This window comes from Colletotrichum graminicola (assembly GCF_000149035.1).
Source record: "Colletotrichum graminicola M1.001 genomic scaffold supercont1.11, whole genome shotgun sequence".
Taxonomy (NCBI): Eukaryota; Fungi; Ascomycota; class Sordariomycetes; order Glomerellales; family Glomerellaceae; genus Colletotrichum; species Colletotrichum graminicola.
The window spans coordinates 526,967-551,700 of NW_007361015.1; the positions used below are offsets into that span (position 1 = coordinate 526,967).

The window sequence follows — 24,734 nt, forward strand, 5'->3', positions numbered from 1 at the left end:
ACTCGCCATGACATGACGCCCCTTAACGGCGTTGGCTGCTTCTAGACCCCCCCCATCGATGCAGTTTGAGTGGAAACCGACTGTACAGGACCATAGGTGTGGCTCAGGCAGGCAGCGAGTAGTGGGAAGCCACGCTGGGAACCTCTAATGGCCGAATCATCATGAGCGCACTGGCGCTGACAGCGAGATGTTTCCGCCTGAGGGGTGCCGGAATCACAGCCGACTCTCGCACAGATGATGACGCTATGGTGCAGTGATGGCACGTCAAGGTCCTCCTGGAGGAAACAGCGGCGCATACTCGGGGTTTCAAGGTTCGCAACGATCGGATAATGAGTGGGATGTACGAATACCAGTACATGGCAATAGGCTTTCAGCCAGCCAACATGGAATTGCAAACTGGCGTCTGCCAATCAACGCACCCAAAGCAAGGGCAACCGACTAATGGCGCAATCCGCAGCAGAGAGACGGGCCTAGCCAAGGGCATGATGCTTCGACCCGGGTAGCTCACAAGTACCAACTGTTACTGCTGCTGTTGCTGCGGTAGGGAGACGGCCGATAGCAGGGAAATGCGATGAACTCTAGGGGCTGAAGAAAGGGCTTGCTCCAAGGATGTTCCTGAGTGGAATGGGCTTGTTTTTTGGGGGAGCCTGCGGCCAAGACATGCAAATCAGCATCTGCCCAACCACATGGGAATTGTTCTGGCCGGAGAGACTCGGTGACATGCGGTCGGTCCATCACTGGCTTCGCCTTACAGTATCCATCGAAGGCGGCGTCTCGGAACCGCTGTGCCTAGTTATGTTTCATCCTAGGCCGAACATCAGTTTGCTGAGCCGGTTGCTGGTTGCAACGGCTCGGCTGCCGAGCAAGCGAAATGCCCAAATGTGATGGGAAGGGATGGATCGTCTGCAGAGTCATGCAAGGTACTTGGCCAAGCCAGAGGCAGCCATATCTTCCGCAACTGCACTACAAGGCGAGTGGGGAAGCCAGATACACTCCCCGTACAGATATACACATATACCTACCTGCCTACCTCCTCCTACCTACCTCCTACCCACCTAGAGGTAAGTAGGCAGGCAGGGAGAGAGAGACTTCCCGCAGACAGGGAGAGGCAGGCAGGGACGACCTGCAGAGCGCCATCCATCCACAACTCGGCTGTAATCCTGCGCCGACCTGCGAACGAATGTACAGTACGGAATTTGGTTTACAGCCAGCCAGGAATGTCTGTCTGGGCAGCTAATGACAGGCTGCACTAGGAGCGATAGCCGTCGTCAGCAGCAGTTAGTTGTAGGATGAAGTGACTACCTAGCCATTTGGATAATCGTCCCCGCTCAACAATCAGTTATCCATCCGATCCGTACGGATACACTGCCTCACAACCACACTCATGGCGTCATTCCACGGCCTCAAGGGACGACCGACCCGGCAACCCCCCAGAATCGTCCCGTCCCCAAGACGACTCCCTTGCCGGACTGGTCACCAAGACCTCCGACGCATGCAAGCGGCGTGTGTGAGTCAACACGGCGCGCTGCGCTACCGGTACTAGCCCCGTCCGTCGTGCTCTCTCGCAACGCGCTGCACCTGATCGCATCGTAAAGCGCCTGTGTTTGCGTCAAGCCCACTGGACAGGTAGGAGCGGCGAGTGCTGGATCAGGGTACTCGTTTTTATTCGGTTGCCGAATCAACCCCCGCCATCGTGTCACTCGACGAGCTCCTCGTGGTGATGCCACTTGCGAAGGACGAGCCCTTGCTGACGTCTTCGCTCTGGCAAAGATGAATCAAGCCAAAGGCCGTCATCACTCGAAAGAGTATCCACTGTTTCGGAGCTGGCTGCAAGTAAGCTTCAGCTGTGCCTGGCCAGGGGCTTCTCCCCTACCACCGCAATGAAACCTTGCGGATGCAACTTTGCATCCTCAAACCCGGGACGGATTGGTTGGAGAGACAACGTAGGCAATGAAGCCCTCTATCAGATACCAATGGAGCGCCGAGGCGGTTGCCTTTTTAGTAAGACGAGGAGCCTCTTTTCCAACAATCGTCTTCTTTCCCATGACGGCAGAATGACAAGGGGAACTCAAGCCTCTGCCGAACAGGTCGACCAAAGGGGCAGAGTGAGACACTTTGCCGGCCGCTCGAGCATCAACACCGGTTACTAATTGGCCCCGCAGCTGACCGTAGCTGACCTCTTACCCTTTGTTCGCGCTTCAACCTCCTTTCGGCAACTGCACCCCTTGACTATTTCTGCAGGATGCCGATGCGGAGCGGGTATCTCACAAGTTATTAGCATTCTCTAGTAAGGCGGTTGGGGCCTCCTGACACTTCTCACCACTCATCCCAGAGTTATGAGCGCGGACGGGGCCTGACAGAACAAACTAGCGCCAAGATCCAGTCCAGTCCTCATGCTCAACACTCGTCGTGGTGTGTTATAATAGATAACGGGACTGCACTCAACGGCCATGTCCCAAAGTCAAGTTGCGCAACCCTAGAGGCCAACATGCCTGACTGTTGTTAAAAGGCGGTGCACGGAACAATGCTTGTTGGTTTGGCTGTCGGAGAATGTCAGAGTCACAAGCGCCTGACGTGTAGTTAGCGCCATCGGACGAACTTTCACGGCGAGAGCATACTGGCAGGCGCCTGAGCCGCACCTCAGCAAATAATTCGGCAGTCTCCAGGCCAGTTCTCGTGTCGCTAGCCGGATAGTATAAGCACAAAAGCCGCCGCGGAAGAGTACAAATCATGCCGTAGTATGCAGGTATCAGACGAAATGGTGTTTAGCTGAACGGGGCAAGAAGGACATCGGACGGTCTGGTATCTACACACACCATTAGTGGTCGGTCGCAATTGATTGGGTTCGCTCGGCACTGCTACGATTGGCGGTCCATTGGTCCCCCATCGTGTATCAACACCATTATCATCATCATTGCTGCGGGCTATTATCTCCGGCGTTCGGCATGAAGTGATGCTGGCTGGATGCCGACAGCCAAACATCCCCCCGCCACCTTGCTACATATGCGGAGCCATTCGAGCCACTTCAGGCAATTGAGGACAGCAGCCCGGCTCGAAAGACAAAGTCCCATCAATAATTCCATCCAGGGAACCAGGAAAGCAAACATCAATCAAATCGATTGGCTGGCACTACTTCATGACAGCTGCCATGTGTGTGGTGGGGAGCTGCGTAAGCAAAAGCTGTTGCCGGCCTGTCATTGGCTCATCGTCACTGCAGCTGCAAGGGGTTTTTAAGTGGTTGCAGTTGAATGCTCATTGGGTGATGAGACCTGGGTAGGCCATAAACCTGCACCGGCTTGTTTTACGCAGTACGGAGTACTCCGTATAGCAACGAAGTACCTCCAGGTCTGCCCACCCAATATGACGATACAGGTACTGTGCTAACTTTGGACATGCTGGAAGTTATTAATGGAAGGCGCCCCTTTCACTAACAGTCGGGTCCCTGCCGCCCCCCGAAACCCCGCTTCTTCGCGAGACCGCCGCAGCACCATCCAAGACCTAAACAGTGGCAGGTAGGTGCCTTCGAGTTTCTGTTCAGGGTGGCCGGCCGGGGCGTGGCATCGACGCCGACTCCCTCGCCAGCCGTTCCCGACCTGAGCGATTACCCCCCTGTTTTGTTCCTGGATCATCCCGTCCGCGTCGTCCGCGTCCAACCGACAGGGCTTAACGAACAGCCGGGATACGACTTCGCACCACCAGCGCACAGAACGGACATCACCAGTGGGGAGAGGGGGAGGGGGAGGGGGAGGGGGTGGATGAGGATCAGCTGCACGGCGGACGAAAGAAGGCGCGCAGCAATACCTACCACGGCCAGGGAACCATCTCAGCCGTACCCGGTTTTTGCGTCATCCTGTTCCGCGGTTAACTGCTTCCGTAGGGCGAGAATAAACACGATCGTCCGCCTATCGCCTTTTCGGTCCGCCAGATGCCGCCATATGAATGGTGCAGTACTACGTAGAGGAGGGAGAGCCTGTGAGCCGACCCCTCGGATACATAATGGCGGCGTCTTCCAGTCGAGACGCATGAATTTGGGAAATTGGAGAGAACCGGGACTCCCCTCCTCTGGCATCGCCCACTACCGTCGCGGACAAAAACCGTTGGTGGCCTCTCTTGCCCAAATAGATCGTCTTACTTCCGGGATACCTGTCGGATCGAAACAACCATCTATCTTTAGCAAAGAAAGACGGAGAGGCGTCACAGGGGAGGGGGGTGTGAAAAGTTTTGCAGAGTGGTTTCCTGGAAGAAATCCACGGGGGGAGGGGATCTCCAAACGGGCCTTCTCCGTGAGTTGTGATGGAAGGGCTAGTCTCTGGCGCCCAGTTCTCTCGCCCGGGACTGCCGTCCTCCATCGAAACGAGAGCTTGTTGCAGCCCCCAGTCAACCAAGCAGTCACTCAGTCAGTCAGTCGTCCTGGGGATCCCTCGACCAGGCCCTCATCAGACAGACAAGCCGGTGCGGCCCCTGAGTCGTCCAAAGTCTTCGTCCCAACATTAGCCGCCGTCACCCCAATTCTGCCCGGCACTTTGCCGTCCGTCCGTCGTCGTCGTCGTTTGTTTCCTGGAGCGGTGTATAGAGAGACCCCGTCGATCACGCGTTTGTACTGCGTTCGAGAAGATGATCCACCGAAGAACCGCGCACAACATGCTACCCGGCCCGCCCTTGAGTCCGCCCCTCCCCTCCACTCTCGAGTAGAGCACTGGAACAGTAAAACCCCCCTCAAGACACTGGATACCTACATGATGCTCGGGCACGTAGTCATACCTCCCCCCTCCCCCCGCCGCCCTCGGTCACCGTCGGCGGCGGGCGGGCAGTCGAGGCGAACGAAACGGTGGTCTCTCCCGATAGCGTCCACCGGTCACTCCGGGTTCCTGGTCCATCCATCCCACCATCCACCGGCCTATCTGGTTCCTGGTCTGATGTTCTTCCTCCGCAAGCCCTGGTTCTCTAGCGTGCTCTTCGACCCCCGACAGCCGGTGGGGAGCAGCCATCTGACCTTGTGAAGGGAGGTGGGGGTACGAGACTAGTAGGCAGAGCCAACAGGCAAACTTCGTGGCCTACCTAGCAGCATCAGCCCCAGTCGGCAGTTGGTCGTTCCTGGACCATACCCTTTCGGAAACGCAGATCGCAGGGCAGGGCTGCGTGGTGGAACACCACCACGGCGGCGGCGACGACGACCAAAGCCAAGTCCACGACACGCTGCACCCCAAATTCCCGTGCCCGCGGCCCAGGCCCAGGCCCAAGCCCCCCCGGTCCCTTCGCTCGGCGTACCTACCTCCTCCACCGATCTTACTCTCCTAATCGGCATCGAGGCGGTTCCCCTTTTCTCCTTTCTGCCTGCCTACCTTCCTGTTTCCTGTCCCGCAAAGGGATGAGTCCGGACGGCAGGCCCCACCCTGGAATACATGGCTCTCGAGTCAACGCATGCCACGTCTTCTTCCCAACCCTCTCGGTATCCCAGTTCTCTTAACCCCCCTTCCCTCCTTCCCCCCCCCTCCCCCCTCCCCCCTCACCCCGGTTGCTGGTAGAAGGAAACCGTGACTCTAAACCCGCTAAGTTTGCTGGACCGGGAGGGGGTGAAGGTAGCAAGGGCCGTCCGGCCCCCACGCTCTCTCCCTTTTCTTGAACCATTCCATGTTTTTTCTTTCGACAGCTTCGCGGCCGGGGGGGTTGTTCATTCACGGCGAGGTTTCATGAGACGGTTATACAAGGCGGCGATAATGGCCAAGGGGGGGGGGGCTTCGAGGAGTCATGGGGGGAATGCAACAGAAAGCGAGGTCGCGCGGGTTTCGGTTTGGAACAGAACCAGAAACCCCTCGCCGGGCGGCCCTGTCGGCTTCGTTGCCGCCCTCCCTCTTTGTGGGACGCGTGTGTCACAAGCCTGAGTGACCCTGACCTCTCAGTGCCGCGTCGGTCATCTGGCGCAGGAGGAGGAGGAGGAGGAGGAGGAGGAGGAGGAGGAGGAGGAGGGAAACGACCAAATCTCGCGAAAGATCACCAAAACTGCCTAGTTCTGAAATGGGCCGTTTGTTTGATTCCTCATTCTGCGCGTGGTATTGAGTGATGGAGATAAACGGGGGGAAAATAAGAAATTCTAACTGAGCACTATTTCACCAAGAGGATTTTTGTCCAACGATAACATTTCCTTTCCCTTCCATTCATATGATGGCATTGTCGTCCTTCCTCGTCCAGTGACTTTCAAAACAAGATGAATCCTTCCCGTTCCTTTTTTTTATCCGCGTCCTCCCTCCCCAGTTGTCGGTTCGCCTCGTCGTCCCTTTTTTCCCCCAAGTTCCCGTGAGTGAGTAAGGTATAGAGAGAGTAAAAAATAAAAAATAAAAAAGGAAAGGAACTCCCATGTATTTCCACCTTTTCCTCCCCTTGATATCATTGGTATGTCCTCCTCAAACAAAAAGAAACAAAAAAACGGAACAGCAGAAAAACAAATCAGGAAAAAACGAAACAAGGAGACTGGACGGCCCACGATTCTGGGGCCGTAGGTACATACCACCTATTTAGCTATCTACGATTAGGTTTGTCCTGGACAGAGTCCGCGACGAAGAAAAAGGAGTAAGTGGATAACCAAAAACTTGCGATTCGAGAAGGAGCGAGCAAGAACCAGAAAAATAATACCAAAAGACCTTCCTTGAAACAGGCCGGGAACTAGCCCCTTTCTCTTCCTGTGGCATTCGTTTTGGGTATGGCTGGCCGGTATTGAACTCTGCACTCTGGATTGTTCGTGTGTCGGGCGGGCGTAACAGCAAAAACTCGAATCCATTCCTCCGCTTGAACGTGGCATGAAAGACGTACAGTCGTGCTTTACTCATGCGTCAATTCAGCGTAGACAACGGCTGACGAGAACGAAAAGAAAAGGAAAAGGAAAGAGAAAAGTAGAAGAAGGGCAGGAGGCTTCAATCGTGATGGTCGTGCCGGTAGGTAAGGTAGTAGATATTTTGGAAAATCGTCCATGACACAGTTCTTCTCTTTTCTCCATCTCTTTCCTTTCCTCCTCTTCTCTGGATTAGGGGGGGAGGATGGCTGAGCGGTCAGACCCATGCCCAATCCCCCTAGCAAACAAATAAGTCCAACAACCCTCGAGTACCTCTCCCACAACTCTTCCGTTCCCCTTCTCCAAGGTTTTTCTCGTGATGCCCGTGTCTATAAAAGGTAAGGTCAAGGGGAAAGGCTTCATTGTCATTGTTTTTCATGACGTTTCGGATCGGCGTGTTTGTACCACAAGCACGCGCTGCGGCGGAGGTCAAATTGTGTAAAAAAAATAAAAGATAAAAGACAAGGCAACAACAAAAAAGAAGTGGTATCAGTCGTGTGCAATGTTTTTTTTTTTTTTGGCGGGGGGGGGGGGGGGGGGGGGGTGCGGTTTTGCAACCAAATAATCTCGAGATCAAAGATGGGTGGCAGCAACGGCTGGGCTCGCCATCAAATCATGCCAGGCATGCCCTCCAAAGGATTGATGACATTCCCCGACTGTCCGTGGCTCGCTCCCATTTGTGCATGGATCTGTGGCATGGGCGGCGGCACCTGTTGAAGGTGTTGGTGTTGTTGGTGATGGTGCTGCTGTTGCATCTGAGCGGGCGTCGGCGTGTTTGTGCCGGCCACCGCCGACGGGGTCATCTGGGGTGTGATTGGGGCCTGCTGTGGCATGGAAGTCGCCGACTGTTGTTGCGGCTCAACCTTTGGCTTGGCCATCTGAGACGCCGCCAAGTTGCGGTTGTGGTTGCTCTCCCGTCGACGCTTTGGCGCGTCCTTGATCTTAGGGTGGGTGTGACACTAGAGAGGAGACGAGTTAGTCGCTGCTGTGACGCATGGCGGTTTTGTCACGGCCGGGTGCCGCGTTACATACCTTGTAGGCGTGTCTGAACCACGTGGTGCCCTTCTTCTTGCTGCTAACGAGTGCAATCCAATCATTGCAGCTGCCGCACAACCCTTCCCAGACGTCCGGGTTACCGTCCATTCTGCGAGTCTCCTGGGGCTCCTGGAACGGGTTGCCGGTGGCGGCGCTGATGCCGTGGGTGAACGACTTGTCGTACCAGAATGCCGAGTTCTTGAGCACCAACCAGCGGCCGGGCTTGCAAATTCCGCACCATCCCTCACGCTTGTTGCCGTGGCCCCTCACCCATCTAGGGGTGTATAGGTCGCCCTCGAACCGCAGTTCTTGCTCGTGCGGGACGAGATCCGGGTCGGACGGGTTCATGTCTTCAGGTGGAGGCGGGATCTGTTCCTCGTGCAACGAAGCGTAGAGGTCGGGCGGGTCTGACAGGTCCGTGTAGTGGCTGTGAAGAGAATGGGGGTCGGCATTGCTCTGAAGCATACGGAAGAGGCCATGGGACAGTAGCGGCGGCGGGGCCTCGAAGTGATGGGCATCGGGATGGAAGCCGTTGGACGGCAACTGGGATGGCAAGAGCATGCTGTTCATGCTGTTCCTCTGGTACTGCGGCTGGGCAGCCATCATGAACGGGTGGTGCTGCTGGGCTGCTTGGAGGTTGGTGAAGTTGAGAGGGACCTGCTGATGCTGGATAGTGGGCGACGAGTGTCTAGAAGACATGCGCTGGTGAGCACCGAAGGCGTCGTGACCGGGATGGAACACGAACGGTGTTTGACGCCGATTCTGTTGGGTTCCATACGATCCTGTCGACCATCTCTTTGTCGTTCCACGCTCAACGCTGTACGGAGCAGATCGCATTCCCGGACGTGGTGATGGAGAGGCGCGGCCACGGCTCTGGGTCCTGACGAGTTCAGATCGGCTTTGAGGGGTCATTCGAGGAGACGCCACGGGCGATAGTTGCGTCGACGACATCAGCGAATTGCGGTTAGACGGCGGGGGGTAATCTGAACTGAATGACGGTGCCTCTGACAGAGCAGCGGAGAAGTCTTCGTAGGATGGCATGTCGGATAGAGCACCGGATGTCGACATGGTGAAGGATGAGCCCGACATGCGCCTTGGGTTGGGGCCACAGTCGAAGTTGAAAGGCTCGCCTTCTTGTTGCTGGTATCTCAAGTCAAGAACGGGAATAGCCTCATCCGAAGTGTACGCTTGGCCAATCATATCAGTGTCCAGGTTGGGGAATTCAAAGGTTTCCTCGCAGGGCTTGTGGTTCCAGTCTGGTAGTACTGTTAGCATGCGAGGTAACCTCTGGCGAGGTCGACTCACTATTCTCCATCGTGGTGACGGGGTAGAAGTCTTGCTGGTGAACCGAGACGGGGCGGGACATGGCGTCGCTTGGAGTCTGCTGCATCGGAAGGGGCGAAGAGTCCCACGAGGTGAGGGCGCCGTAGTCGTCGCCCAAGCTGTAAGAGAAGCCCTCGTGGATAGTAGCAGGACGGGGCCGCATGCCCTGGGACGTCGGGGTAGTCCAGACTCCAGTGGGCGCTCCTACGCCCTCTTGTTTGATGGGCATGTCGTTACCGTTCATGTTGATCATGGGCGTTGTGCGAGGCGGAACGTCTCTTCTGAACTTGTTGTTGGGGTTGAAAGTGAAGGAAGGTGTCTGTATTTGGTGCCGACTAAATCGTACTTGTAAGTCATGTATGCCGGAGGCTGCAGGGACGGATTGGGTGCCTACAGCTGTGCCTGAGCAGAGTCCATGGTGCTTAGACAGGAGGAGGACAAGGGAGCGTGCGGTTAATCAATTATTGGGTCGATGCTGAACGGGGACGGTGGGTTGTTAGCATTGATCCTCGGACGAGGGGCACCAAGGGTGGCAGTTGCATCTAACGGCAGTCGCAGAGGGGGGGGGGGTGGAGGTCCCACAGTGCCCACGTAGCGACGAGCGCGATCCTACAGGACGCCGACTGGGAAGCACTTCCAGGAACTTACTTGGAAGAGTCTGGCGCAGTGGCCAACCTCGGCGGAGGGAGACAAATAATCGCCGAGCCAGGCGAGTAATGGGCGGGCGGACAGGCGTGCGTGGTTGCCGCTTGCTGGGAGCAGGGGAATGCGTAGATTTCTCTCTCCCCTTTCCTTTCTTGACGCTTCTGGATCTCTTTTCGTCCCTCTTATATTGCAGGGCGTGCCGTTTGGTAGTGAGCGTTAGGGACAGGCGGGTCCTCGCGATGAGGCTAGTGACGGTGGTAGCGAGAGGCGGTCGGGGTTCCCGTCCTTGGATAGACTGCGAGGTGTAGAAGGTGAGTGGTGGCGGGCAATTGTGTGCCGGGGCTATGTAGGAGTAATGTATAAATTCGTACGATACTCGAGGCAGCAGGGTAAAGGAGCGTGAGGAGTTTGCGGTAACGGGCAACCTCGTTTGATGACTTGGTGACGAAGATGAGAAAGCGGTGATCGTCTGGGTTCCTGGCAGGGTGAAGAGAGCCAGCTCCCGGAGAGTAGGTATTATAGATGAGAAGAGGCAACACCCCCTCGGGAAAAAGAAAAAAAATAGTATTATAGGTTACAAGGCTCTCTCTCCCTCTCTTTTTCCGAGTCAAAGAAAAAAGGAGTGACTAGCAATGGTAGTCAAGAGCAATGAGACCTTGGTAAGTGGGACGCAAAAGGAGAGCAAGAAGAAGACAGGTCGAGGGGCGGTGCAGACGGATCCTGGAGGTATAAAAGAAGTAGTGTGGGAAAAAGAAGCATCATCCATGAACAAACCAATAGGTCTGCACGGTCAGGTTCGGAACGTCAGTTGGGGCTAAGCCGGATTCCCTGGTACAACCCTCTTCCTGTCTGTGAACCTGGGGGGCGCGGCGGCAGAGGCAAGCGTGCAAGAATGGTGCTTGGCCTGGCTCAGTAAGAAGAGAAAGACGCAAGGGCGACTATTGCAGGGATGTATTTCTGGTGGTGGACAAGGTCACATCTGTTCGTCGATGTGGATGTGTGGGAGCGAGATGCCGATGAGCCAGGGAGCGGCCTAACTCCCACCTGCTTTTGGAAATCGAGGACAAGGATCAAACAAGCCAACAGGGCTATACCCAGGTTGTGAATGCGTGTTCATAAACTATGTATATGGCACGAACTCGGTACTGCAAGAAAAAATGCGTGATTGGGAAGTGGAGAGGCGAAATCTAGTTGAGGAAGAGACAGAGAGAGGCCCGGATGGAGAGTGGAAGGACTGGGAGGGAAAGAGCTGACGGTGGTGTGGAGAATCCGAGGGACTGAGAGCCAAATTTGGGGGAAGGAGGGGGGGGGGGGGGGGGCGTGGAGGAGCAAAAGAGATACTTGAGATGGAGTAAAAAAGAAAGGCGAAAGGAGGAGCCCATGAACAGAACGGACAGCCAGCCAGTCGTAGAGAAGCAAGTGATGGGATGGAAAAAAATAAAGGGAAAAACCAAAAAGAGGAATGACTTACCGGATGGACGTTCACCTGCGGTTACCGTAGCCCATACAGTACCTACCATGGCGATTATTTCCTTCCAAAGAGCCCATCCATCTTGTTATACGGATACACCTACATGACCTTTTCACACAACACCCTCCCTCTTCTAGATCTTTAGACCCCCCTCCCCATTTCCGCCTCCTCGTGTCCTCTCCATATTGTGCACTCACGGCGGTGCAGGTGTGGATTTGTAGCAGAGATACTCGTCGTGACGAATATAGGACCTAACTTGGGCGACGGACCACCCGCTGGATCGCCATGTAGGTATCTCAGATATCCGGACACGACGTATGAGCTAGGAGATGCACCCCTTCGACCCCTTCGGTGGTCTCCGGCCAAGGCCATCAGGACTGAAATTTGGCGAGGACCCTAGCAAACAGAAGAAAATAGCTGACGAGGAGGTGGCTTGTCTCATCCCATACACCCACATGTTGCAACATGACCCCAGAGGCCGGTGAGAGAGAGAGAGAAAGAGGGAGAGGAAGAGGGGCCAGGAGACTGCAGGCGAGGCATCGGAACGGGTCATGGTTAGTGGCTCGGCCGGCATGTTGGACTTCATCTTTTGCTGCGCTGCACACAGCCTAGCAATACGGCGGATGAGTTGGAAGTAAAGGCAGAGCCGAAACTAGCTTAAACTGGGCCTGGTCTGATGCTCTACTTGGTTGTTCGTGGTTTTCAATCTCACTGCCCTTCTTCTTATCGTGTCTTTCCGCGGACGGGTTTTGCGCCAGGTTCCAACCTTTTTCGTAGCGGAAACCAAGGAAGAAGCAGGGGTCACGGACGAACCTCAGTCCAGTATCGGAATGATACGATGCGACTTGTCTGGAGTGTCAGTTGGTAGGGTAGGCCGAGTCCGTACGGCACGTCTGCAAGGTAAATCCGCCGCGGTGCTAGGCCCATTTTTGATCCTGTCCCAGGCCAATGGAGGGGGGGGGAAGGACATGGGGGCCATGGAGAGGGGTCTCGGGCAACGTCTGTGTAGCAGCCGGGTGTGGGAACTCGGGATTCTGTCGGCGGCCTTCCTGGGGCCAATCAGGCTCGGGTACGAAGATCATGAAAAGAGAGTGTTTGGCAAGAGAAGCAAGAGGATCCTGACGTCGGGCTCTCGTTTTGGCGGCGAGAGCGGTACAGGGGTAGCCTTGCTACTATTTTGTCAAATCCCTGGTTCCCCACATGATGAACCTGGCATCCTATCCTTTCCAGCAGATCCGCTCTCGGGCTTCTTTTTCTTGTTCGTTCGGCCGTCGTGCCAATGACGAGCAAAGCCGCGACAGGCATAAACAAGCACGGTTGCAGCCATGATGTGATTTTGGGTTGATGCGAGCGAACAAGAAATGCCAGTCTTCAGATAGATCGATGAGTCTGCGGTGGCGGCTGCAAAACAAAGAGGCTGATTTCAGATCGCAGCTCGTCGAGCTAGCTGAGCTTAAGCTGACCGCTGCAGCATGCAAAGCACACACGAGATCGGAGAAGATGCGCCTAGGGTCGATGTGAGTGGATGACAGTTGGACCATCCATCTCGTTCCATTCTGTCTGGCTGGCTGGCTGTGTTCCGGGAGGGGCTGCAGGAACATATCTACCAGCGGAGTGTTGCCGAGGGGAGACAGCCTCGGAACCATGTGGACGAGAGGTCAGACGAGATCCCAGTCGCAGCTATGGCTCAAGTTCCAGTTACGGTTCCAGTTCCAGGTCCAGTTGTTTCCAGGCCGGCCCACCTGGGCCCTGATACGATTCGGCAAATAATTGGAATCTTTCGCCTTGTGCCAACGGGCTAGCCAGCCAGCCCGGGGTTGGCAAGTGGGTTCGAATGTTTGGGCATGGTTAAGAGGGAAAGAGGAGTCAGGTCAGTCGTCGGTTCCGCTGCCCAACAACAGCCGAAGGGGACGAGTGTCCACGCGACAGGCATCGCGTCTCCGAAAAGGCCCAAAAGGGAAAGAAGATGAGAGAGAGTAAAAAGGACGACATGATGGCGTACGGAAACCTTGTGGACGGGCAGCAAAGGCAATAGTCGGACCAGTCTCCCCGCGGATACGGAGGCGAAAAGAAAAGGGGGGAGGGAAGTTACGTGTGCATGCCATGGTATTGAATCGGGAGATCAGAGCAAAAAGAACTGACGAAAAGATCGTGCCACTTAGCACCAGTGATGGAGGGTATATGGGGCGCCATGATGGAGCCGGGACACTGTAGGCCTCTTTGACATCGTTGGTCGGCTTGACATGGTGGTGATGGTGGTGGTGCTGTCGGCACGGAGCAGGCACGTTTGAAGTTGACTTTGAGCTGGCCAGCGGCGCAATATGATTTGTCGCTGAGGTAAGCATGTGCAGGGGTGGGGCTAGAAGAGGGGAGGTGTGGTAGGGGGTAGGGTACATGGCAAGCGGGCTGGCCCTGGCCCTGTGTCTCGTCGTTCCCGTACCTAGAGGGAGAGCGGGGTACGTACTCTCTCCTTGTGCCCCCCCCCCTCCTCTTCCTCTTCCCGTTCTCCGTCAACACCAATTGAAGTACGGCGTATGTGTCCGTGTTATGTGTGTGATGTGTGTGTGTGTGTGTGTGTGCACTATACCACGTATTTTTGTAATATTTTGTATGTATGTACCTTGCAGAGTGCAGCTACCACACGGCATCTTGCAATCTGTCTAATGACATTTTATCACCTGCTGCTGGACGTGTCCCGTCCGTCCTTACTTTGCCAGCTTGAAGGTTTCCAACCAGGCGTATCGGTAACGCAACCTCGTTTGTTTTCTTGTTCTTTTCTTCGTCCGATCCCTGCCTGCCGCGTGTATGTATGTGACTTATCTTGGACTCAACTCGGTGCCGAGCAGCTTGTCTGTCTCCGGCCCTCGACCTTTCGTCGTCTTCTCCGTCGAATGCTCCTCCTGTCAAAACCTTGCTTCCTGTCCAGCTCCCCTTTCCGATGTGCCGAACCCCCCCGCCACGTCAAGGAGCTCGAAGCCACACGTTGAAATGTTGAGCCACGGTACGGAAGCCGCGTCCCTTACTATGGCGTAGTATGGGTAGGTATCCGTAGTTTGGTAGTGTAGTGTGACAAACCACTGACTCGCGGTCGTGACTTGCTGGATTTAGGTCTTGTCGACTCCAAGTCCACTGGGGATGTGGGGGCTGTGCCAGGGGTTTTGCAGGGATGCAAGCCGTCTCAGATCTGTCACAGAACCACACACCCTTGTCTCGCTTTGGTCTCCCGACTAGGTTGGCCGTTGACCGCAGTCCCTCTTTGTGACCTCTCAGTTGCCACGCGAACCCCCCTCCATCCCACTGTCTTCCAGCCTCTCCGTGCTGCTATCGTGTCTCATTTGTGTGCTCACCAGGCATCTCTCACGTGCCTTCCGTCAACCACAGCTTTCGCGCCTGCCAAGGATGCTGCCGCGACGTTACTGAAGCCTTCGATGCTACTGCATCTTGTAGATCACTCGGCTTCACTTTCGCCATGACAGGTTAAGCCTCCTCTTGCATCGCCTCCCGCCTCATCTACGTGTATCCAGCAATCAATCAACCCACTCTGTGTTCGTTAGGCCGTGGCGTGCCGCACCTCACCTGCCATCAATTGCATGTATGAATGATACAGCTTGTATTCCGTACCGCTTCGTTTCCGTTTGCATGCTTGTTTTCTCCTCATGGTGGCAGCCGCTCCGGCACAACCCTTTCTGCCGTTCCTTTGGTCCCAAGTCCTCCTTGTGCTTTGCCGTCTGTGGGGTTCGTCCCCATCCAAACGGTCTGCCCCCTTGTGACTCTGCCAGACGTCCGGCTGCCGCGGAAACCAAATCCAAGATCGAATTATATCAAATACTTTTGCCGCACAGATGCCAGCGTTTGGGCTCTTGTATGAGACGTGAGACTTGTCAAGAACTGGCCAAGTCAGGACGAAACTCACGACACATCCGGATCCTCTGGCTAAAGTGGCTCTCCCTCAGCGCCTGTTACTTCTTGCCTGCTTATTCAACCATTACGGGGTGCCGTAACCTTAACCTCCCTCTGCAAATCGACCTACCTGTAAAGACGGGTTCCGTCCGGCTCTTGCGCCAAGAAGGTTCACTGATGCTGGCGATCCAACAGATCTGGCCTTGCGAGTGGTTGCCCCTCACCCCCCTCCTCCTCCCTCCTCCCTCCTCGCCGTTGCTCCCCCCCCCCCCACGCCATCATCCCTTGACGCGCCTCTTAGCGAGCCGCGCCCATCGTCTCGGATAGCCTGCCATTTATTCCGTCGTCTGCTGTGCTGGATATACGTACCTCAACCTTGTGCCACAATGAGCTGATCTGGACCACAGCTTCAGAGCCACAATTCTGACAATAGAGGATCCGGCCGAAAGCTGGCTGAAGGCTGATATCGATAAGAAAAGAAACTTGTTGTTCTTGAAAACAATCAGGATTGCCAGCAAAATACCAATCGCTGAACGACTAACTAGCCGCTTGGCAGCAATAATCCGCGTCACGTTACGGGTAATGAGTCGTCCATCCACATAACAGAAGTCTGCTATAGCTCAGCCATCCATGGATCTCCTAGATAATTCCATAATTTTCTCATCTGCGATGGTCGCCTACTCTCGTCATTGCGGTACAGATTGCGGCCGCGCCTTGAGATCTAGGGATCACCATCCGGCATGGAGTGTACACGCGTAAATTGGCCCTCCCCCCAAAAGAAGGAGAAAAAGAAACAATTAAAGAAAAGGTCATCATTCGTCGCCAGCACTGAGCCCGTGGATTGTTGAATCTTGCTGTGCGAATACGTTGGTGACAGCCCACCCATTTGCGAATACTGGCATGGCGCTAACGACGTACATCGCCAGTCAAAAACTCTTTCGTCCGGTCCTAAGGGTTGTGTCTCTGTTAGTGAAACTTAGCGTGGTCCTCCTTTGTAGGGCAACGGTCACGGACACCCCTCTTGCCGCCATCACACGCCACGGACGCCGCAAGGCGAGGAAACTAAGAATTAACGCTCCCCTTTAGATCAGATGTGTATTCCGAGAGCCGCCCAGAAGGCCGTCCTTGACCCCTTCGTCTGTGCGATGGATGCAACGCTCGTCTCTCGCCGTTGGCCTCCCAGAGTCTCCAGTCTTCTCTGGCTGGCTTCTGCCGTGCCTTCGATGAGTTGTTCTGTGGATCCTCCGGACTGGCCGCCGGCATGGGCTGGCTGTCTTGCTTGCATGACAACCACGGACGTTTTGGGAAATTACACCAACTCTCCAGCCATAGTCGTTGTCTATAGCACAGCTCTTATGGAGATCATGGACCAATGATGACGCGACTTTATCCCGCCATTGATTGTTTGTCGACTCGGCTCAACTAGACACCAGACATCACGCAGATTATTGGGGGAGGCTGACAAGATCGTATCTGCAGCCGCAAGGGGAAAGGAGGCGAGCAAGGTAGCGATGAACTCTCCGTAGTGAGCTATGTTGGTCCGCGTTTTATCAGTCTTATCGATGCGTTTGATGTTTATCATAGCTAGAGCTAGTCCGGCTCTCTCATGGGTCGGCCAGGAAATGATGGGCTTGACAAGGCATTAGCTCCTGCTGGATGTGCTTTTCTCGGGTACCAGTTGATCTCTAGGTACAGGGACACCGTAAATAGAATAGACTGGATGTCATAGACTCCTCACGCCATCGCTCTTAGACAAACTTTCGTCAGTTCGTAATCCGGGCAGCCCTCGGGCTATCGAAAAGAAAGCAACCCTGACAGTGACCAATTGTGTGGACAGAGGAAGACTCAATTACGAAGCCGAACACGCTCGCGCGAGATCATTGGTGCAAGATCGTACAACAGGTGAACCTGGAGTCCTGGACGGATATTGTGCAGGGGCAAGGGGGGCAGAAGCTGGGTGTATGATGCTTGAAGTTGGAGTCCGGCAAGCATCACCAGCTGTAATCGCCCAGGAGAAACCCATCAACCAACCGATTGCTGCCCGTTAAATCGATCCTTCTCGATTTCAAGGCGGCTTCCCAGTTCAATTTAGAGTTCCAACCGAACAACTGGGTCTTGATAGTGAAATACAGCTTGATATTCTGGTACAACGCCCTCAAAGCAGTTCTAGTCTTTGTTGATCCTTTTCCATACCTCTTGCTCAGCTGCGGCTAAAGTTCCGCCGGCAGCTTGCGCCCACTTTTTTGCCGTGTCCCAAACCCCCTCTTCGGGCTGAGCTTGGAATCCTCTCTCAGCAGACGATGTTACCGCAGCATGATGAGCAGCTCTCTGGTGGCTGCTGAACTCAGACGCACCGGCGTCCTGTTGGTAACCCGGAGGGTGTTCAAGGCTACATGCAGGATCGCCTCCTAGCGAGATGGGTCGTGGTCCAGTCATCTGAGGTCCGGTAGCAATAGACGTGGAAGAACCTCGCAACGCCGAATGAGAAATGGTTGGGGGAGGAATGCCCATCTGTGGAGGGTAAGGAAGGGGAGCGGGCGTTGATGCTGGAGCTTGGTAGGCCTCGCCCGCCTTCGGAGGCGGAGGCAGCGTCGAAGAGCTTGTCACGGGCACCGGGGCAGCGCCTGGCTGGGGCGGCGGAGGGCTGCCATCATTCGTCTTCTGAGTTGGAGTTGGCCGCGGCGCAGGATATGCTTGTGCGGAGGCTGTCTGGACAGGGAGAGACGGGGCGGCAACAGGCTGTGCCGGCGGGTATGGCTGCTGGTGGGTGGATGATGGTGCGAGTGCGGGTGGGGGTGCGCCGACTTGACTGTGCGATAGCTCGGGGGCGTTATTGGAACTGGCGCTGGAGTGTGGCTCCTCAGTTTGCGGAGTAGCCCCCGATGCCTTGGAGGCATTGATCGGAGTGTCTTTGAAGATGGGAATGGCAGGCATGGCTTGATGTCAAACTTCTTGGCTTAGAGTGAGAGATGAACTGAAATGCGGGGTCACAACGTGTATAATGCTGCGAGGTGTCTATGCTGTAGGATGGTCTGAGTTGAATTGAGTGGATGGCGAGCGTCTTTCGTGAAATGTGTTTGAAATCGGTTCGGAGTCATAAACAGACGTGGCACGTTGTGTAGTCCCTCCGTGACAGGCGGAACCTTATGTGACGACGTCATTGCTGATGGTTGGGGCGCTGTCAGGTGACTAGAGGTAGCAGCAGCCCGGACCTCGAATGCATGTTTCCTTCCTTTGCTCCCATGTTCGTCCCTACTGCTTCCTGGGGAAGCGGCGTCGTTCCGAGAAAAAAATGTCTTTGTGGTTAATGCAAATGACGGCAATGTAAACAATTGTAACAGCGGGTATGGGGACAGTCATCGGGCAGCTCTTGGTAGCATCACTTGCCTCGCGGTACTTTCCGGGAAGAAATGCCCTACTGGTACATCTTGGAAAGTTAGAGTTACAGGCGTTCACCGAAGTCCCCGGGAGGTGCTGGCCTCGCATCAACTGTTTGGTCTTTGATACGGCGCAAACTGTCGTGTCAAGTTCATCCACTCAGTTCTCGCTTATGCAAAACAAACGATTGTTAGGCTGCGAGGCATGAAGCAACCAAATATTCAAGGGACAGTCCGAGCAACGTGTCTCATGACCAATGGTTTGCTACTGACTTTTCTGCTCACCAGAGCCGCAAGACGGTCTGCTGCCTGAAGTGCTTGGACCGCTTGAAGTCGCGAATCCAAGCTTTAGTGGATGGGAGGAAGCGGAATCACGTTGTCGATGACTTGACCTTAGCTGGCCAGCTGTGCACGCAATGCAGCGATACCACAAGGACCATCTGTTGGACAGATTGCTGCCATAGCGAGTGAGACTAATTCCATCAGGAACGCGTTGCGTGTCGTGTCAAGAAAGTGTTGTGGTTGTCGTGAGGTCAGGTTCGAGACGTGACATGCGACAGGTTATGGCGTCGTTGCAGTTTGGCTTCTCTGAGCGTTTGCACGTCGAAGCAAGCACGGTACGTACCGTCCTGGCTACATAATGAACAGTCTCGGCCTATCGTTATCCCGATCCTCCACAGCTCTCGGTTCGAGCCACGGCCTCTGGGGCTGACTTTACTCCAGCCACAGTTTCTTGTGCACGGACCAAAAGGCTGCCGAAGATGATGATTCGTTGCTCATGAGGAGGCTGAGGGTAATCCGACCTTGAGGCTGTCGCTATCGATCTGTTTTCCTGTTGGAAACCCATGACACCAACGCGAGCTTGCCCTCTGGCTCCAATTACCGGGAGCAAGTCGACACAATGGTAGGCAAAGTCAGTGAGAGGGTTCTCCTGCGGGAGGGTAAGTCAACGCGTAGCTGTCTACTATGATGTCCAAATGCTGATCGCGAATCACAGGCCTGGAGAGAACCGACAATGGTATGAAGCAAACCAGCTGGCCGGATGTCACACCAATCAACCAGAAGAATTACTATACGTAAGCTCCCTAGGATGGATTTTTTCATACGTCGCTTCGTCTTGATGCTGATGTTGTTTTCGTCAGGGATTACATGAAGCGCGACGACCAGATTCTCGCTTTACGACTCCAAGGCGACGCCACTCGCGACCGAATCGTTCAAGCTGCTAAGGACAGAGATCGTGCTCTAGCACAGAGTGGCCGCGCTGAAGTTCCTCTCGTTATTCCCGAAATCCAACCTGATGAAGCGCCTACCGATGCCGCCGCAGGTCTCGACCCATCTAAGGTTATTGTCATCCACCCTGGCAGTCAGAACCTCCGGATTGGGTTCGCTAGCGACGCACTTCCCAAATCGATTCCGATGACACTGGCGTCAAGATTCCCGCAGACTGAGGCTGAGATGCACGAAGCCCTTCCCCGTCGGCAGTTTGAAGCGAAGACTCAAGACCAGCAATACGGCGAGGAGTGGTCGAAAAAGTACAACAAGATGTGCAGCGATCTCAAATTGGAGATGCGCGCAAACAAGCGCAAGGTACTGCCCAATTCTAAGGAATTGGTGCTGAATTACAACCGCCGGACCGAGCCCGAGATAATTCAAACGCACAACGACCCCTTGCAAATCGATTGGACCGACGTCAACAGCCTAGACGATCCCAAATCATCCGCCTCCTGCTTCATCGGGCACCAAGCACAACGAGTACCTGACGATTCTCAGCCAAAATTTAAACTTTGGTGGCCAATCCAGCATGGTGTATTCAACGAGGACGATTACCTGAATGCCGAACACCTTTTTGACGATTTCGAGACCCTGCTCGATAAAGCAATCAGACAGGAGCTGGGTCTTACCAAGAACAGTATGTGGAGGCAGTACAGCTGTGTCTTCGTCATCCCCGATCTTTACGACAAAAAGTACGTCGAACAGGTCCTCAGATCTTGCATGACATGGTTCGAGTTCAACCGGATATGCTTCATTCAAGAGAGCATGGCTGCTACGTTTGGTGCAGGATATACTCAGGCCTGTGTCGTTGATGTCGGTGCCCAAAAGACCTCCATCACTTGCGTTGAGGATGGGCTTTGCGTCGAAGACTCTCGGATCAATCTGAAATACGGTGGTTACGACGTGACGGAGACCTTTATCAAGATGCTGCTTTACGACAACTTCCCCTACCAAGACATCAACCTCCGTAAGCGCCACGACTTTTTGCTAGCAGAGGAGCTCAAGATGAAGCACTGTACCATGTCCCAAGCAGACATTTCTGTCCAGTTGTATCAGTTCCATCTGCGAGCCCCGAATCAACCGACGCACAAGTACCAATTCAAGACCTACGACGAGGTCATTCTCGCCCCTATGGGCTTCTACGACCCGACAATCTTCGACAACAGCACCAAGCTTCAAGGCCGCAGGAAGTTGATTGAAAGGTCTTACAACGCCTATGACGTGGATATTCCTGATGACCCGACATCGGCAGCCCAGTTTGGCATTCTGGCTCTTGTCAAGCCTTCATTGAATGCTGCTCCTGCAAATGGCTTCACACAGTCACAGAACGATGTGTCGACGCCAGTCAAGGAAAAGTTGCAGCCATTCGACTTTCTCAAACGGGGCGAGAACGGTATCAATGGCACTCCGTTGGGATCCAATGCTCCGTCGCCGGCGCCTGAGGGTGTTAGCACACCGGTACCTGCGCCGTTTGTTTTTGGCGGAAGCAAAGATGGCGCCAACGGAGGCAGCCCGGCTCCTCCCGCAAGGAATGGCGGCACGCCGGGACCGAACGGTGCGACGACGGCACAGCCGCCTGCTGGCATGTTCGTTGATGCCTCTGCACGCAGTGCCAAGGCAATCGCGATCGAACGCGACGGTGTTCTGCCCACCGCACCATTGGATCTTGCTATTCTTACTAGCATTTACAACGCCGCCAAGGGGGACGACAAGAAGTTACGTGATTACCTGGGCAGCATCATGGTGGTCGGTGGCGGATCAAAGACTCCACAGTTCACTGTCGTACTGGAAGAGAAGCTCAAGGCTAGGCGGCCTGACCTGTTTGACCGCATTCTCGTCAGCAGAAGCGCGAGGGACATGGACGAGCAGGTCGTGACATGGAAGGGGGCTAGTGTCTTTGCCAAACTGCCGGCCAATGATTCGTGGATCACGCCATTCGAGTTTGAACGACTTGGCGCTCGGGTGCTGCACCACAAGGTGCTCTGGTCGTGGTAGACTGTATGATGACGGAAGATAAATCAAAATGCCGGCAAGAATTATCACGGTTTGGGAAAGCAACGGAGTCGGGGGTTCAACAGGGCTACTCAGAAACTGGTATTTTTTGGAGGCAAGTCGTGAGAAATGCCTGGCCACTGGCGTTGGGCGTCATGCTGATACCTCTTTCAATTCAAGGGGTAAAAACATCTTGCGACATGTAGCTAGGCCAATAGAAGTTTGTCGAGCGACCATCACAAAAGAAACCCTCCCCAGGAAATACCCGAGCTGAAATAAAATAAACAAAACACCAAATCTTTCTAACGTGTTTACTCTCCAACATTTGCGATTGGCCGGGCCCAAACTTTAGCGGGGTGTCTACTCCGTAGTCGTGTGCGTAATGGTGAGGTAGACGGTTAGTGCGGCGCTTATGTAAAGCGGACGGACTATCGGGGTTGCTGTTGCTATGTCCCGCACCGGCACTCCTACGGCAGCTACATACCCACCCACATTGACGTACTTTCTCCCTTCTGATCAACAATAAACAAAACCGCCCACCTCTCTCAGCATTGCCTCCGCTTGCTGCGAGATGTAAGAGTAGGTCCGGAAGGTGGTCTCCTGCAAAAACACGAGAATCACCTGAATTGCTCGGCACAACGCCTATTGCGTTACCTACCCTCACCATGGCGCTTCTATCCCGCTATCTGCCCTTTTCCGAGGCGACCACAACACTGCAAGCAGTGACATATCTCCTCGGCATCTCTCTCTTCTCCATTTCCTTTCTCGTCTTTCTCAATAGCAGCATATCCTTTGTTATTACCGACCTAATTGGCGTCAAGGATGGCGTCGGCGACATTGTCGGCACCCTCGGCTTCGTGGACGAGCTCGTTGCGCTCATCGCTTGTCCCGTTTGGGGGTTGGTCTCGGATCGGCTGGGTGTGAGATGGGTCGCAGTTATCGGATACGCCGTTATTGGCGCCTCCCTCATACTTTTCGTACAGGCGAAGAATGTGTATCCGCAACTGCTGCTGGCGCGCATTTTCTTTGCCATTGGCGCAACTGCTGCGTAAGTAAATTCAACCAAAGTCTTGAGCGGACGCATGATTGATATTCTTCACGATAGCGCCACCATGGTAACGGCCATCTTGCCATCTCTGACGGACGACGACGACAACTCCGACACATCCGCAGACGCTGTGAACAAGCCGACCTACAACCCCCGACTCAGCGTGGCCATGTCCCTCGAGTCCGACATGACCATCACCCCGGCGCGATTTCGCGGCATTGACGGAAACGTCCAGGCCGCGACCGCGAGCGAAAGGGAAGAGGCGAAGGCCGGCAAGCCCTCGGCGTTGTCGGGCTATGTGGGATTATTTACGGGATGCGGCGCACTGGTTGCGCTCTCGTTATTCCTCCCACTCCCAGCTCGGTTCGGCGAGATTGACGGTGTCACATCGGCCGACGCAGTCGCCGATAGCTTTTACGTCGTAGGCATTGTGGCATTTATCGTATCAGTTGTCGTCTTTTTCGGGCTGAGAGACCTGAAGGGCGAGGAGGGCAAGGGTTGGAACATCCTTCTGGGTCTCAAGGCAAACTCGGGCCTGGAAGACGACGTTGATGAGCACGATTCAGACCACCAGACACGGCCGGTAAGCAGTCCTCTCGCAATATCGGGGAAACATACTGACAGATCGCAGAAGGTTCTGCCATACCTTCGTTTGCTGCGAGACTCTGTCACGCTGGGCTTCACAGACTCCCAGATCGCCCTTGGATACCTGGGCGGCTTCGTAGCCCGAGCCTCTACGGTCGCCATTTCGCTTTTCATCCCTCTCTACATCAACACATACTATATCAGTAATGGCTTCTGTCACGGGTCTCCGCATGACCCTTCGCCTGAGCTGAAGAAGGAGTGTCGGGCAGCCTACCTTCTTTCGTCTATTCTGACTGGCGTAGCCCAGCTGTTCGGGCTGTTCGCTGCACCTTTGTTCGGCTACTTCAACAGGAGGCGCAGTCGCGTCAACTATCCTATCCTTGTCGCGACCGCATCCGGAATCGTCGGCTACATTGCCTTTCCCCAGCTGCAAAGCCCGGAATACAAGAACGTCGATGGCCGAGGGGGCAGCCTGGCCATCTTCTTCATCGTGATCCTGATCGGTATTAGCCAGATTGGCTCCATTGTCTGCAGTCTGGGTTTCCTCGGCCGCGGCGTTCTTACCGCAGATATCCCCAAATCGCAGATCATCGACACGTTTGAGGATTCGACTGAGGCCATGGAGGCACCTACCGAGTCTGCACCGTTGCTACAGCACAATGCGAGTGCAGATGCCGTGTCGCGAGTGCGGCTCAAGGGCTCCATTGCGGGCATGTACTCCTGGTTCGGAGGAGCTGCGATCTTGCTGCTCACAAAATTGGGCGGCTTTATGTTTGACGCCGTGTCGCACGGCGCGCCTTTCTACATGATGGCGTCCTTTAACGCGATCCTCTTCTTAGCCAGTTTGGGCATTGACGCCGGTCGCTTTTATAGAGACAGGCAGTGAAAAGTAAGAGAAGTGACAAGAGCAACAGACATTATTATTCAATCATCTGTTCATATGTAACTCACTCGACGTCCAGGGAGGTCCCGTACTCACCCGTCTCTCCATAAACAGTGCCAACATACCTCCGTGACACACAAGACCATATCCAATGATCCCGTCCCCAACAGTCTACCCACATTGAGCACAACGATACTCGTCGAACCAAACGGTCTCGCAAACCTTGTCCATCCTCGGCACATTTCTTTTTCCTCTCCCACCTTCGGGCATCTTGCTCGCCCCTCGCCTAGCAAGCTTGCGTCCGGCTTGTTCCCTCCGGCCCTTTCCCTTCCGGGATAGACTCGAGTGTGCTTTGCGGTAATGTCAGAGGCGACGTG

The 24,734-nt window shown here is 54.8% G+C and overlaps 4 protein-coding genes across 4 annotated transcripts; 2 read left to right on the forward strand and 2 right to left on the reverse strand.

The window, feature by feature from the left end:
* Positions 1-7,434: 7,434 nt before the first annotated feature.
* On the reverse strand, positions 7,435-9,437 carry GLRG_03695 (uncharacterized protein; the record flags this gene model as incomplete). The annotated part of the gene is made up of 3 exons (XM_008094380.1): positions 7,435-7,785; positions 7,859-9,126; positions 9,167-9,437. The coding sequence occupies 3 exons, from the start codon at positions 9,435-9,437 to the stop codon at positions 7,435-7,437; spliced, it is 1,890 nt and encodes a 629-aa protein (XP_008092571.1).
* Positions 9,438-17,366: 7,929 nt separating this feature from the next.
* Positions 17,367-18,134, reverse strand: GLRG_03696 (uncharacterized protein; the record flags this gene model as incomplete). The annotated part of the gene is made up of 1 exon (XM_008094381.1): positions 17,367-18,134. One exon carries the CDS (start codon positions 18,132-18,134, stop codon positions 17,367-17,369), a length of 768 nt encoding a protein of 255 aa, XP_008092572.1.
* Positions 18,135-19,478: 1,344 nt separating this feature from the next.
* Positions 19,479-21,844, forward strand: GLRG_03697 (uncharacterized protein; the record flags this gene model as incomplete). Its single annotated transcript, XM_008094382.1, has 3 exons — positions 19,479-19,518; positions 19,575-19,653; positions 19,720-21,844. 3 exons carry the CDS (start codon positions 19,479-19,481, stop codon positions 21,842-21,844), a joined length of 2,244 nt encoding a protein of 747 aa, XP_008092573.1.
* Positions 21,845-22,506: 662 nt separating this feature from the next.
* On the forward strand, positions 22,507-24,360 carry GLRG_03698 (major facilitator superfamily transporter; the record flags this gene model as incomplete). Its single annotated transcript, XM_008094383.1, has 3 exons — positions 22,507-22,889; positions 22,947-23,472; positions 23,521-24,360. 3 exons carry the CDS (start codon positions 22,507-22,509, stop codon positions 24,358-24,360), a joined length of 1,749 nt encoding a protein of 582 aa, XP_008092574.1.
* Positions 24,361-24,734: the final 374 nt, after the last annotated feature.